This window comes from Mesoplodon densirostris, chromosome 4, assembly GCF_025265405.1.
Source record: "Mesoplodon densirostris isolate mMesDen1 chromosome 4, mMesDen1 primary haplotype, whole genome shotgun sequence".
NCBI lineage: Eukaryota > Metazoa > Chordata > Mammalia > Artiodactyla > Ziphiidae > Mesoplodon > Mesoplodon densirostris.
In genome coordinates, this window is record NC_082664.1 from 100,304,093 (window position 1) to 100,320,129 (window position 16,037).

General features: G+C 41.7%; 1 protein-coding gene across 3 annotated transcripts in view; it reads left to right on the forward strand.

The window, feature by feature from the left end:
* The window catches only part of SV2B (synaptic vesicle glycoprotein 2B), a 75,885-nt gene that overhangs the window by 18,073 nt on the left and 41,775 nt on the right, over nucleotides 1–16,037 (forward strand). For 2 of the 3 annotated variants that reach the window (XM_060095082.1, XM_060095083.1), the window contains exons 2-3: nucleotides 11,174–11,354; nucleotides 11,682–11,833. The exons of the other annotated variant lie outside the window; for it this stretch is intronic. In XM_060095082.1, the coding sequence (XP_059951065.1) occupies nucleotides 11,174–11,354; nucleotides 11,682–11,833 (333 nt within the window). The remainder of the gene's footprint in view (nucleotides 1–11,173; nucleotides 11,355–11,681; nucleotides 11,834–16,037) is intronic. 3 annotated transcript variants of the gene reach the window in all.

Consider the following 16,037-nt stretch of genomic DNA (forward strand, 5'->3'; position numbering starts at 1 on the left):
TCCAACCATTCCTTTACCACCCCCAACCATCTGCTTATTCTAAGATAGCAAAGCTTGGCCCCCACCCTCTTTCTAGTCATCAGCTTGCCAGAGTTCTTGCTGTGGCCTTTCTCTGGCCCCTGCCCTGCTCTACCACTTCACTTGTTTCCACCTATTTATTTCTGTTATATTGTGAGTGTTTTTGAAAGCAGAGGACTGGGCTGGACTTACTTAATCTCTATGCCCCTTTCCCACACTCGCTGATACATAGAGAATGGGGCTGAGCAAATTTCCTTGTAAAGATTTTGGTTTCCATTTTTGATTTTATGTCAACTACTCCTGTCTCAGCTGTTAACTCTGAGCCATACTCTGCAATTAATTAGCACTACTGTGATTCTCCTGGACTGGTCCTAGATGTCATTAGATACATGGTTCCATCCTCTAGAAATGACCACAATGGCAGTCTCAACTTGGGCTTTAGTGGAATGGTTGAGGGATTGCTGAGGCTCACTGGGTAATGGTCATATCTGAGATGCCCACGGTGTCCAGGAGAGCTATCAGAGATGTCACACCTTTACTGGTTTTAGTCCAGGTGACACCTCTTCTTACCTGCACTGAGAGGTACCAAAAGGCAATCTCTGCTTTTCTAAGATGGCTCTAGTGTGGTGGTATGTGGACAAGGCAATTTCAGGGTTCTCACAACATCCTCAAGGAATATTTCTTAGTGCCTCTTCTTATCAAAAAGAGGCACTAAGAAATATTCCTTGAGGATGTTGTGAGAACAATATCCTGAGAGGAGATTAAGGGACATGCCAGATACCCCTTTGCCCCAGGGCTAGCCCAGGGCAGAAACCTCACTAGTGTCCTGAAAGCTTTCTGTTACAGTTGCTTCCACAATGACTGTAGGCCTATCTTCTACTCACCAAAGACATGGCTAGAGATCTGGGATCTGGGTATACTTACAGGCTCACTGCTTGGCTCAGAATATTGCCTTGTGGCTTGAGCTTGGTTATGCATCACCTGGGTTGATAAAGTCTCTGGGCTGCCTTGCAGGGTCTTTAATTTCCTTTAAGTATTGCTGGAGAAAGAACCTCTTCCTGGTTGAAGACCCTATCCTTACACTATGTTGCTGAAGCAAGTGGCTCTGTCTCTCAGATTCCCCAATCCATCTGCAGACCCCTACCTCTGGATCTATTGGCCACATGCCAAACCTAGACCTTCCAGGAGGGATGATTCTGCTCTTCCATAGCGTTGTGGCTTCTCTCGAGCTGAAGGACCAAGCATGAGTGAATGTATTGCATCCTCAGGCAGAGTGACAAATACCTCCAACCCTGGTGTCCTTGAATAGTATTAGTGCACCTTTTCTCATGAGCTACTCCATAATCTGGGGCATTGATGAATCACCCACGGTAAACCTGGATTTCTTCTATCAGATATTAGAACAATTTACTCAGCTATTTCAATAATTGTGGTCAGAGAGGAAAGCTCCTAACCTCATCTATTAAATGAAAACATTAATACTTCCCTCACAGGGTTGGAATGACAAATTGAAATTATTCTGTATATCACCTAGCATAGTATCTAGCACATGGTAGGGTCTTAAAAGATGCTAATTCCTTTGTCCCTTCCTTTCTCTTCTCCACACTTGTTTCCAAATATCTTATGTGACCTTTTGGAGAGTTCCAACTTTCAGTAGACTGGGAAAGTTAACCTACTTCCAAAGATTCATTCACTTGAGTTTATCGGACACATAAAGTACTAGAAGTGTCCAATACAGTGATTGCCATGTTGGTTTCCACTAGACAAACTGTTAAAACCAAACCTTTTCTGTGCTAAACACTTTAGACCCAAAATAAAGTATTTACTTATCCCAGAAGTTTCCTAGCATCCAGATGTTATATAAACAAAGCACTTGGCCAAACTACCCAAGGCATCTGATTTCATAGGGGTATGCAGATAGATACCCTGATGTTCTTCCATGACTTAGTACCAAAGTGAGACTTCTCCCAGGGGTTCACTTATGTGTTCAACCTTTATCACGTTTACCACGTGATAAAGTGGTAAACTTTATAGATCTGTGACTCCCAGACCCTAGTCCAAGAGAACATTACCCTTCAAGAAAGTATATTTGGATGAATAATAAAGAAGTGGAATAGAAATGGTTCCATCTGGAGATGCTGATTTTTATTCTTGCAAGGCATATGCATGCAGTCAAATAAATACTGGAGTGGCTGCAGAAAAAGGGAGCTCAGAAGTTTCCTAGGATATTAATGCATTTAATTTCTATGTATTCAAGTGAAAAAAATGTGAGAAATGCTTTCTTTGTCCTTGGTTAATTGCTAAATAAAGAAGATTATCCTGCAGGAGCCTCTTCTTTCCCATCACATATAAGCCAGCACATTCTGATTGTTTATCTCCTCAACGTGCTGCCCCTGGTGCTGCGGGTATATTCTGTCTGTGTGAAGAGCATCTCTAGAGATGGCAAGAGGTTTGTGTTGCATACCAGCTCTCTGGAAGGAAATTCAGTGCTGGGTCTCAAGAAGCCCTTTGACCTCATGATTTAATTTCTAGGAATCAATTCTGAGCAAATAACTAGCAACGCAGACAAGGACATATGCACAAAGATGTTCTTTGCTGAGTTACTTATCAAGTGGAAAAAATAGGTTATGGAACTTCCAAGACAGAATGGTCTCCACCATGTAATTGTATGTGTACAAATACAAATACAAAGAATAAAGTACGCTAATAACAGCTGTCTTTGAGTGGTGGTATGATAGTTTTGACTTTACCTTTTATACATTTTTAATGTATTTTTCAGAGTTTTCTACAGTGGGTGTGAATTATTTTAATATTATTTTGTTTGTTTCTTTCTTTTTTTTTTTTTTTTCTGGTACGCGGGCCTCTCACTGCTGTGGCCTCTCCCGTTGCGGAGCACAGGCTCCAGACACGCAGGCTCAGCGGCCATGGCTCACGGGCCCAGCCGCTCCACAGCATGTGGGATCTTCCCGGACTGGGGCACGAACCCGTGTCCCCTGCATCGGTAGGCGGACTTTCAACCACTGCGCCACCAGGGAAGCCCTATTTTGTTTATTTCTTGAAAAAATATTAATGGAGTGCTTACAAGGTGTCATTCTCTGTGCTGGGTGCTAGAGACACAGTGTAACTCCACTCGGACAGAACTGACAGGTCCCCTCCTCCCTCTCCTCTGGGACATGGCAGTCAAAGGCATCTGACAAACGTTGAGCCAATAAATACATAACAGCAAATAGACATATGTTATATGAAGGAATGGTAGTATGGTGCCGAAAGACCAGCAGAGATGACAGAATTTCATTTGGAACAGGACAGGAGTCAGCAAACTATGGTCTACAGGTCTGTGGCCTACAGTAAGTCCCCCACATACGTACGTTTAAGTTCGAACGTGTGTGAAGTTGCAGCTTGCCCTCCGTCTCCTGTTGCTGACGATCCTTCAGCTCTACCATCTCCCACCTCCTCCCCCTCCTCCAGTCAGCAACTCTTCTTGCCAGTTCACTCGATGCCAGCCCCTGGATGCCAACTGTTGTACTGTACTACTGTACTTTTCAAGGTACTGTACTATAAGATTAAAAATGTTTTCTTTATTTTTGTGTTTGTTTTTATGAATTATTTGTGTGAAAAGTATTACTATAAACCTATTACAGTACAGTACTTTATAGCTGATTGTGTTAGTTGGGTACCTAGGCTAACTTAGTTGGACTTATGAACAAATTGGACTTACAAACATGCTTTTGGAATGGAACTTGTTTGTATGGAGGGGACTTACCGTATTTTTGTTTTACATTTTTAAAGGATTATAAAGAAAAAAGGAAGAAGAATATGTCATAGAGACCACAAGACTTCTGCAGGGTAAATTATTTGCAAGTAAAATATTTATTCTCTGGCCCTTTACAGAAAAAGTTTGTTGAGTCCTAGTTTGGGACATCAGGGGTGCCTCTCTCAGGAGATGACATTTAATCTGGGAACTTAAGAAACAGAAGAGTTAGGGGGAAAAAGTACCCCCCCTCAAAATCTTGTTAGAAGAAACTTGAAAAAATTTTAGTCCAAAAAAGCTTTTTGTTGGAAGTTGGCTTCCTTTTCAGGTAAGGATAGAGGGAGGTACATTTAAAGGGAATACTCCTATAAATAAGTTTCTTATGCTTGTCTTGATCCCCTTTTCTCAAATTCTAATACATGGTTGATTTGATTTTAAAATACCACCAACTTATTGTCATTTTTCCAATCCTGTGGCTTTCTCAGGTGCCAGCCCATTCTAAGCTGCATTGCTCATAACAACAGTAGCAACTTTGATTAGTTATGTATTTACTTTCGAGCCAGGCATCCTGCTACGTACTTTCAACCCAATGTCCTACATAATCCTAACAACTCTGCAAGATGATTACTAGTATCTGAATTTTACAAAGAAGGAGCAATGATCAGAGAAGCTGAGTGGGGAGCCCATGGTCATGCTGCTGGTAACCCATGGAGCCAGGACTATGACCATGACCAGCTCAAGTCTTGTGTCTCAAGACTGGGCTCTTCTTTTTATGGGCACCTATCAGTGTGGGTTCCTCCCTCTTTTCCATTTTATTTGCGGTGTTACCACCAGTTGAAAGCCCTTCTCACCCCACCACATCCCCCTCCTTTCACCCCCATGCCCCCTGCTCTGCAAGTAGCAGAGTGCTTTTGCTACCAAACTTCACCGTCCAAGGCAAAAGAGGAACTAGACAGAACAAGAAGAGCTTTTCAAAATGCCATCATAGGGGGTCAGAATATGTGGCCTCCATATGTGCCACTTTGATATAAGGATTATTTTGAGCTGAAGACAGTTGAGAAAGAGCAGCCTTAAAAAAAAAAAAGAGCTCTCTGCCCTACCCAACATTTGCCTAAAAGCAGGCTTAGACTCTAAATCATGGTTTTTAATTACCTCAAAAACCTCAGTGTTATTAGAGGGGACATTGCCTCAAGATGCCACTGAGCTTGTTGAATAGCATTGAAGGAGGGTAGACTTCCTAGCTTTCTAACTAGCCCCTTATCAGCTTCATGCTAAAGTAATTTTTGATGACTCCAGTGCACTCTAATTTTCCAAATTTATAGTCTTAATTTCTGCTGTGAAAGACAGATTTTAAATGAGTTTAATAGCACAGCCATTTCAGAGGCATTGTTAATTATCTATTTCTCTTCTCCTTGGATAGGCTCATCTTTCTTCCATTCTTCCTTTTCATGGCATCCCAAAACAGTACAGGGGAGGAAAAACTTTTTCCCTCTCTCCTCCTAGGTTTGGTGGCTGGGGACCCTGTGAATTAAACTGACAAATGATAGATGAACAAGAGAAAAACAAACAGACTTTATTGCCATGCACAGTGCATATACTTGTGAGTAGCTCTAGGGATGGTTAGAATCTGGGCTTAGATAGCATCTTCACAAAGAACAATACATTTGTAGAGAAGTGACAAGACAAACAAATAGGGTTTTAGGCTTCCTAGAGTGGCAAACTGGGGGAAGGCAAATCAGTCTGTGGGGCAAACTAATATAGAGTTGCTTTAGTGAGGTTTGTTATGTAGATTCTTCTTTGTGCTGCTTCTATGTTGATAAGAGTCTCTGGTGATTTAGAGTCTAAGCCTGCTTTTAGGCAAATGTGAGGGAGGGCAGAGCTTTGTTTTGGAGTCTGCTCTTTCTCAACTGTCTTCAGCTCAAAATAATCCTTATATCAAAGTGGCACATTTGGAGGCCGCATATTCTGATCCCCCTACGACAGCATTTTGAGAAGCCCTTCTTGTTCTTGCTAGTTCTTCCTTTGCCTTGGACACTGAGGTTTGGTAGCAAAAGCACCCGGCCTGGAGCTAGAGACCAGACTGTAGTGCCAGCAGATCCCAGGTCAGCAGAGAGCTTCTGAGAGGGTTCCTGACCTTCTCTGGTATTCAGTCTCCTCATCCAGTACAGCTAAGGGATTGAACTCAATGTCTAATCTCTAAGATTCATCCATTTGCTTATGTGTCTGGATCAGTCAGGGTGTAGTCAGGAGACAGAAATCATGACAATTATTGAAACAGAGAATTTAATGTAAAAAATTATTAACTGGGTAAGTGAAATGTTTGTAAAAAGTATACTGAGGTAGTGAAGGCAAGGAGCAGCTGCCACCCTTAGGACCTGGGGGAGTAAGTTGGAATTATGATAACTTAGACGCTCAGGGAAAGGGGGCCCTATGGAGCTAGCTCATATCTCTAGAGAGAGGGCCCTGGCTGGCTGGTGCTGCTCTGGAAGGGGAGGGGAGGAGAGGCGGGATGTGTCTGGTTCTGATTTTTGGATTCAGCCGCTGCTGCTGTGGAAGGGAATTGCTGCGGCCAGAGAGAAAAAGTGTTGTGCAGGTGAAAGGACAGGAGCGAAAAGCAGAGGTCCCCTCCTTGAAGCCTCCCTCTAGTGCCCCCTACTGGCAGGGCCTAGCAGGGAGCAGCCTGCAAAGTACTTGTATTAGTTTGTGGACAAAGTAGGGGCTAGAAGGATGGCTTTGGAGCTGAGAAATAACAGCTCAATAACTGGCACAATGTTCACTGCTGAGATTGCAAACGGGTGGCCCAGAAGCCACTTAGGGCTGCATCTGATCCATAAACATGTCTTGTGTGACTATCACAAAAGTTTAATCAAGCATCTGTGTCTGGGTTTGTTTTTTTAGTCTGACAATCTTCTTCCTGAGAAATCCACAGAATTTCATCCTTCATGATTTATACGTTTTAGAAACAAACAAATGGGAAGGCAGCTTGGAGATTAGCTATCTCAATAATCAGTTTACAGATGTGAAGTTCAGGCCCTTACAGGGTAGAGGATTTTCTCCCAAATTACACAACCAGTGAATGAGATCTTTGGGTTCCAAAGTCAGGATTCTTACCACTTCCCCTCCCTGTCTTGTCCTGAAGCTGGGTGTGCTCTAGCCTCTTGCCACTCAGAGTATGGTCTGTGGACCAGCAGCACAAGTCTTGTTAGAAATACGGACTCTCAGGCCCCAACTCAGACCTACCAAACTGGAGAATCAGAATCTGATTTTAAAAAGATATCTCCATGATTGATTTTTGTACATAGTGAAATTTGAGAAGTGCTGAAGATAGCTTTATTGAAGTAAGAAAAAAATAGAACATTTATTGGATGCTAGTGTTTTTCTCTGGGGTGGGACCAGGGTATGGGGTGTACAGATTGGTTCTTAGCAAATGTCCTGACCATTCCTCTGATTCTTATCTTCCCTTCCCCCCAATTTGTAGGCCCACATATAGGCATGCAGACACCACATGTGCACGCACTCATACATATGCATGCATGTGCTCCCTCTCTCACACACACACACACACATACATACATGCACACACCCGCTCTGAGCCATTTATGATCTGGCCTCTGTCCTAACCTCCAGCCCCAATCCCTCACCAGCTGTCCCACGAGTACTGTGTTCTACTCACACTGAACTACTTACAGGTAGTTGCCCAAACACAACAGTTGTTCTTTCAGCCTCCCTGTCTTTGCATGTGCTGTCTGCTGCTGCCTGCGATACACCCCCGTCACCAAGATGGAGACCTGACTGACTTCTATGTGTCCTTCAACAACAGCTCAATGTCTTTCTCTTGGAAGCCTTCCCATGTTGCGTGAGGTGTATCCAGGCTGTGCTCCCCCTCTGTGATTTTAAAATACCTGACATATACCTTTATTGGAACACTGTTTCTCACCAGGAGATAATCACAGATTTTGTGGTTTATCTCCTTGAATGGAAAGAACAATGCCCCACTGAGCAAGCCATCCTGGGGACGAGCCAATGAAGAAAGAATGAACTGATGCAGAGCTACAAAGTCTGACCAGTGCTTATCCATAAAGAGCAGTGAAATATAGTAGTTGAAGCAGGGACTCTGAGATCAGAAGTACTGGTCCCAAATCTTGATATTTCCATCAGTTGTTGACACTGGGGAGCTACTTTATCTCTCTGTGGATCAGTTTCCTCCTGTATAAAATAAGGATAATAACAGTATCTCCCTCACTGGATTGTTGTAAATGTGAAAGGGGATCAACAATGCCTGTGAAATGCTTATCACAGAGCCTGTCTAGTGGCTAGTGCTCACCCCATGTTCGCCGTTTTGCTGCTATTATATGATATATTAGGCTCCTTAAGTTTGTTTGGCACTTACTGTCCCATTATTTATTGCTGTATAACTCAGTGGCTTAAAGCAACCATAGCATCTGTTTTGCTCATGGAGCTGCAATTTGGGTGGGACTTCCCTCCTCCCTCCCTTTTCCCCCTTCTTCCTTCTTTCCTTTCAATATGTTTTTTTTTTTTTTATTCCAAAGTTTACTGACCAAGTATCATGAGAGAAACACAAGTTTTCTGTTGGCTGAATGGGATGTTGGAAATTCTTGGCAGGGAGTTGCACTAAACTGAGGCCAAAAAAAAGTTGGAAGTCTAACAGACCTAACTGGGGAAAAAAGTTCCCTCTCTGCTCTTGTCTAGAAGTCTGAATTACCAAGTATAAGGAATGGTGTGAAACTCCAGTGTGAACTGGACTGGTGGTGAGCTCCCAGGGGTCTAACTGGGAGTGGGGAGGAAGGGCAGGGTATCTCAGATGTGGGGCTCTTGGCTGTGGTCACGGTGTTAGGTGGGTTGTCTAAGTCTGAGGAAGTAGAACCCAGTTCTTTCCTGGGGAAAGCCTGGGTGGACACACACAGGGTTTGGGACTTTTCCAATTGGTTGAGGCATCAGGTGCTGGTAGGAAACTAGCATGGGGACCAAATACAAAGCCAATCTTGCAGACTAGTACTACTTGGTGAGAATAATAGGGAAGCTACAGCCTGAGGCTCACCCAAGCACCTGACCGAATTCATTCTTGCTGGAGGTAGGTCATGGCAACGGAAGATGGTTTTAAGACTCCCTCATCAGTGAGTAAGGCAATCCCACTTAACACCCGATGGCTAAGAACCGGGCAAGATTAAGTCTGCTGGGAACCAGATGCTGAAAGCCCTTGGCCAGTCAGGGCTGGATCAGGCAGATAAACTCACAGTCTAGCAGCAAGACTAACCCAGACATTATTACAGTACAGCATGGCCCAGGCCTGAGTTGGGTTTGCAATCTTGACTCATTTTCTCAAACACAAGTGTCAGTGACCTAATATAGTGGGAAATTGCTCACTACATTTTCTGAGCTATGGGCTGAGAAACTGGTAAAATTGTAATGGAGAGAAACCTTGGGTCCAGGAGCACAGGTCCAGCAATTTCCCCTAGACATCCCCATGTTTGACTCTCTGCAGATCTTTGCCCAAATGTTCCGTTTCCCTGAGGGCTTCCTGAACCATCTTAGTTAGAACTGTCACCTCCCACCCTGACTCTCCTTTTCCCTGCCTCTGTGTTATTTTTCTCTATAACACTTATCAGCAACCCACTTACTGTATATTTTACTCACTCATTTATAATCTCTTTTCCCCAACTAGAATGTAAGCGCCATGAAGGCAGGGATTTTCATGTGTTTGTACCCTGCTGTATCCCCATTAACAAAAATAGCACTTACCTAATAAGAGGTATTTAATGAATGCTTATAGACTCAGGCGTATTTCATGAAGTGACATATATGGAAAAGAAAAAGGAAATAATATATTTCATGACTTTGAGGGATGTAGAGGTGAAAAGTTACAACTCACATGAGGGAAGGGAATCCTAGTTAGTGAAAACCATTGACAGCACCAAAGTTATCATTTCTTTTCATCTCATGGAATAAAAATAATAAAAGAAGGAAATCTGCCACTGGGAAGATAAAGCAGAGCATAGTTGAATTGCTCCTTTTGGGGACCTACCTTCCAGTTGATTAAGCAGCTAATGAAGCTCTTTGCTTTACGTGGGCCCTTCCCAGCACACATCTGCATAAATAAAGCATCCGCAGGTCAGGAGAAGCTTCCTTTCTGTGAAAGACAAATGATGTTCTTCGTTTGATTTACAGTCAAGGCTTAGCAAAAGAACGCTTTCCTAATTCGTATTCAGTATTTCCACCACATGAAAGACATTCTCCAAACTTTTCTTCTTGGGTTTAGTAAATGATGTACTGGCACAGTCGTTGGTAATTAGTAAGTACTCAATAGTTAGTAGGAGAGAATTATCCATGTGCTTCTGGAGATTTGCCACCTTTATGAGGGTGCTTGCTGGCTTCATTAGAATTCCATAAATGTGTGTACAACAATGTATTTAAATAATATCATAAAGTAACTGATTCTATTACAAGGCACATAGTAGTTACATGTGATGAAGAAAGGATAGCTCATTGCTACTCTCTTCCACATTCCCCTAAGAAATCTGAACATTGGCTGAGGCTTGGAACAGGTCCTTCTTGGGTGTTTAATAAAATAAGCTGTCTTGTTGGGAATTGCTGTTTTCACTCGCACCATATTTTTCCTTCCCATTGTTCCCCATACCTGCTTGGCCACGATTTTCCCTGGAAAATTTCTCTAAACATAACCCCACAAGGACTTTTGTAGCACCAACACTTTTTTTAAAATTTATTTATTTATTTATTTATTTGTGTTTTTATTTATGTATTTATTTATTTATGGTTGTGTTGGGTCTTCGTTTCTGTGTGAGGGCTTTCTCTAGTTGCGGCGACCGGGGGCCACTCTTCATCACGGTGCGTGGGCCCCTCACTGTTGTGGCCTCTCTTGTTGCGGAGCACAAGCTCCAGACGCGCAGGCTCAGTAGTTGTGGCACACGGGCCCAGTTGCTCTGCGGCATGTGGGATCTTCCCAGACCAGGGCTCGAACCCATGTCCCCTGCATTGGCAGGCAGATTCTCAACCACTGCGCCACCAAGAAGCCCACCAACACTTTTTTTGCTTAAAAATAAAATGACAAAATTTCCCTCATCTGCAGATTATGCATCTGAAAAAAGATACATCAAACTCAGCTATGGTTGATCTATTTTAGTATGTATACATATATGTAAACCTGGTGAGATTATTATTTTTTGAATACCATTCCTAAGAAGTCACATTTGTCCAACATTTCTAATTGGCCACCAACATCTGTCACATTCCACCTTTTATGTCTGTGACACAGAATTTCTAGGATGCATTAAAATGGGCATCAGATTTTCTAAAATGTTGCATGGTCTCTAATCTCTTGTATTCTCTCTCCACCCTCTCCTCTCTCTTTCTTTCTCCTCCTCACAGGGGTGATAGTCTACCTAGGAATGATGGGGGGAGCCTTCATCCTGGGGGGCCTGGCTGATAAGCTGGGGAGGAAGCGAGTCCTCAGCATGTCCCTGGCCGTCAACGCCTCCTTCGCCTCCCTCTCTTCCTTCGTACAGGGATATGGAGCCTTCCTCTTCTGCAGACTCATCTCAGGCATAGGGTGCGTAATTACAGAGGTTCAGCTGGACCCCCCCCCCCAACCCCATCCATCCTGATAACCTGACTCTGAGTGGTACCTCCAGAAAACTTTGAACTGAGTTTTTGTTTGACTTCCAAGATACTGTGTTAAAGTTGAACCTTAGAAAGGGGTTAGATTGTAAAGTCAGTCATAAGGTCAAAATAATCCAACAGTGCCTTGGCCGGTCTTTTGAATTCACTGGGTTATTTCACCACTGAGCCTAAGGGTGGGACAAGGAAATTGGGTTCCTGCTATGACCATTTTTAGTGTCTGACTTGGTTCTTACTTTCTGGCATTTTCTCTCTGCAGTATTGGGGGTGCACTGCCCATTGTTTTTGCCTATTTTTCTGAATTCTTGTCCCGGGAGAAACGAGGAGAGCATCTCAGTTGGTTAGGCATCTTCTGGATGACTGGAGGCATCTATGCGTCTGCCATGGCCTGGAGCATCATTCCACACTATGGTGAGTGCACTGGCTTAAAAGAACCCAGGGCCCCTTGTTACTATGACATCTGCATCCGAACAACATTCCCTGTCCTCAGCCTTATTCCCACACTCACTCACAGTTCCTATGTACGACCTTGATCTTTCCAAAGAAATTCCAACACTGGAGACACATGGCTAATTTCAGTACACATGTCTTTCTGGAAATAATACAGTCTACCCTTCCTCACTTCCTCCCTCCTTCTCTCCTTTCCTTCCTTTTTTTTGAAAGGACTTCAACCTTCATCTCCTCCACCCCTCCTCCTCACAGCAAGTTAGGCTCAGTAACCCCATTTTATAGATGTTGTAACAGAAGCCAAAAAGTTGGTGACTTGGCCAAATTGATGACTTGGCCTTGGCCAGACCTTGGATCATGATGCCCCCTCCCCCTCAGTGTGGTGCTCTCGTATACCTTCCATTTTAGTGCCTGCTGTCACTCCTTCAGCTGCAAACGTGGAGCAGCCCTTACAGACAAGGTCTTGGTTTCAGCGGAGACAATTTTATTATCTTGGATAATTGCAAAAACTGGATTTTCTGGGCAGAGACTTGGCAACATTAACTTTCACTATTGGATTTTATTAAGAGTAAAGTAGGGAGGAGGCAGCAGTTTTGAATTTGATTATGCCTTTTGAGTATCCTGGGTAATATTATCATTACCCTTCAAAATTACGTTTGGTGAACCACTGATCATGGGTGTAGGCTTTGCCATCATCCAGAATCCTGCAGACCATAGGGAGGAACAGAAACTGCCCCTGAAACTGACCAACAATTCTCTACCCATTCCCTTCCTTGGTGTGTGTGTATTTATTGAGGTATAGTTGACTTACAATGTTGTGTTAGTTTCAGATGTACAGAAAAGAGATCCAGTTGTTCTTATTTATTTATTTATTGGAGTAAAATTGCTTTACAACGTTGTGTTAGTTTCTGCTGTACAACGAAGTGAATCACCTATATGTATACCTATATGCCCTCCCTCTTGGACCTCCCTCCCAGCCTCCCTATCCCACCCATCTAGGTTGTCACAGAACACCGAGCTGAGCTCCCTGTGCTATACAGCAGGTTCCCACTAGCTATCTATTTTACACATAGTAGTGTATTTATGTCAAACCTAATCTCCCAATTTGTCCCACCCTCCTCTTCCCCATCTGTGTCCACATGTCTGTTCTCTACATCTACGTCTCAATCCCTACCCTACAAATAATTACATCTCTAACATTTTTCTAGATTCCACATATATGCGTTAAATATATGATATTTGTTTTTCTCTTTCTGGCTTATTTCACTCTGTATGACAGACTCTAGGTCCATCCACATCTCTACAAATGATCCAATTTCTTTCCTTTTTTATGGCTGAGTAATATTTCATTGTATATATGTACCACATCTTCTTTATCCATTCATCTGTCGTTGGACATTTAGGTTGTTTCCATGTCCTGGCTATTGTAAATGGTGCTGCAATGAACATTGGGGTACATGTGTCCTTTTGAATTATGGTTTTCTCAGGGTATATGCCCAGTAGTGGGATTGCTGGGTCATATGGTAGTTCTATTTTTAGTTTTTTAAGGAACTGCCATACTGTTCTCCATAGTGGCTCTATCAACTTACATTCCTACCAACAGTGCAAGAGGGTTCCCTTTTCTCCACACCCTCTCCAGCGTTTACTGTTTGTAGATTTTTTGATGATGGCCATTCTGACCAGTGTGAGGTGATATTTCACTGTAGTTTTGAATTGCATTTCTCTAATAATTAGCAATGTTGAGCATCTTTGCATGTGCCTCTTGGCCATCTGTATGTCTTCTTTGGTGAAATGTCTATTTAGGTCTTCCACCCATTTTTTAATTGGGTTGTTTGTTTTTTTGATATTGAGCTGCATGAGCTGTTTATATATTTTGGAGATTAAACATTTGTCCATTGCTTCATTTGCAAATATCTTCTCACATTCTAGGGTTATCTTTTCCTCTTGTTTATGGTTTCCTTTGCTGTGCAAAAGCTTTTAATTTTAATTAGGTCCATTTGTTTATTTTTGTTTTTATTTTCATTACTCTAGGAGGTGGGTCAAGAAAGATCTTGCTGTGGTTTATGTCAAAGAGTGTTTTTCCTATGTTTTCCTCTAAGAGTTTTATAGTGCCTGGCCTTACATTTAGGTCTTTAATCCATTTTGAGTTTATTTTTGTGTATGGTGTTAGGGAGTGTTCTAATTTCATTCTTTTACATGTAGCTGTCCAGTTTTCCCAGCACCACTTATTGAAGAGGCTGCCTTTTCTCCATTGTATGTTCTTGCCTCCTTTGTCATAGATTAGGTGACCACAGGTGAGTGGGTTTATCTCTGGACTTTCTATCCTGTACCATTGATCTATATTTCTGTTTTTGTGCCAGTATCATACTGTCTTGATTACTGTAACTTTGTAGTATAGTTTGAAGTTGGGGAGCCTGATTCCTCCACCTCCATTTTTCTTTCTCAGGATTGCTTTGGCTATTCAGGGTCTTTTGTGTTTCCATACAAATTGTAAAGTTTTTTGTTCTAACTCTGTGAAGGATGACATTGGTAGTTTGATAGGGATTGCACTGAATCTGTAGATTGCTTTGGGTAGTATAGTCATTTTCACAATATTGATTCTTCCAATCCACGTACATGGTATATTTCTCCATTTGTTTATGTTATCTTTGATTTCTTTCATCAGTGTTTTATAGTTTTCTGAGTATAAGTCTTTTTCCTTCTTAGGTAGGTTTATTCCTAGGTATTATATTCTTTTCGTTGCCATGGTAAATGGGATTGTTTCCTTAATTTCTCTGATTTTTCATTGTTAGTGTATAGGAATGCCAGAGATTTCTATGCATTAATTTTGTATCCTGCAGCCTTACCAAATTCACTGATTAGCTCTGGTAGTTTTCTAGTAGCATCTTTAGGAATTTCTGTGTGTAGTATCATGTCATCTGCAAACAGTGACAGTTTTACTTATTCTTTTCCAATTCGTATTCTTTTTATTTCTTATTCTTCTCTGATTACCATGGCTAGGCCTTCCAAAACTATGTTGAATAAGAGTGGTGAGAGTGGACATCCTTGTCTTGTTCCTGATCTTAGTGGAAATGCTTTCAGTTTTTCACCATTGAGTATGATGTGTGCTGTGGGTTTGTCATATATGGCCTTTTTTATGTTGAGGTAGGTTCTGTCTATGCCCATTTCCTGGAGAGCTTTTATCATAAATTGGTGTTGGATTTTGTCAAAAGCTTTTACTGCATCTATTGAGATGATCATATGGTTTTTATTCCTTAATTTGTCAATATGGCATATCACATTGATTGATTTGCATATATTGAAGAATCCTTGCATCCCTGGGATAAATCCCACTTGATCATGGTGTATGATCCTTTTAATGTGTTGTTGGATTCTGTTTGTTAGTATTTTGTCCAGATTCTTGCATCTATGTTCATCAGTGATATTGGTCTGTGATATTTTTGTCTGGTTTTGGTATCAGAGTGATGGTGGCTTCATAGAATGAATTAGGGAGTGTTCCTCCCTCTGCAGTTTTTTGGAAGAGTTTGAGAAGAATGGGTGTTAGCTCTTCTCTAAATGTTTGATAGAATTCACCTGTGAAGCCATCTGGTCCTGGACTTTTGTTTGTTGGAAGATTTTAAATTACAGCTTCAATTTCATTACTTGTGATAGGTCTGTTTATATTTTCTAATTCTTCCTGGTTCAGTCTTGGGAAATTTTACCTTTCCAAGAATTTGTCCATTTCTTTGTGGTTGTCTGTTTTATTGGCATATAGTTGTTTGTAGTAGTCTCTTATAATCCTTTGTATTTCTGCGGTGTCAGTTGTGATTTCTCCTTTTTCATTTCTAATTTTATTGATTTTCACCCTCTCCCTTTTTTTCTTGTTGAGTCTGACTAAAGGTTTATCAATTTTGTTTATCTTCTCAAAGAACAAACTTTTAGTTTTATTGATCTTTGCTATTGTTTTCTTCATTTCTATTTCATTCATTTCTGCTCTGATCTTTATGATTTCTTTCCTTCTACTGACTTTGGGTTTTCTTTGTTCATCTTTCTCTTGTTGCTTTAGGTGTAAGGTTAGATTGTTTATTTGAGTTTTTCTTGTTTCTTGAGGTGAGATTTAATTGCTATAAACTTCCCTCTTAGAACTGCTTTTGCAGCATCCCATAGGTTTTGGGTCATCATGTTTTCA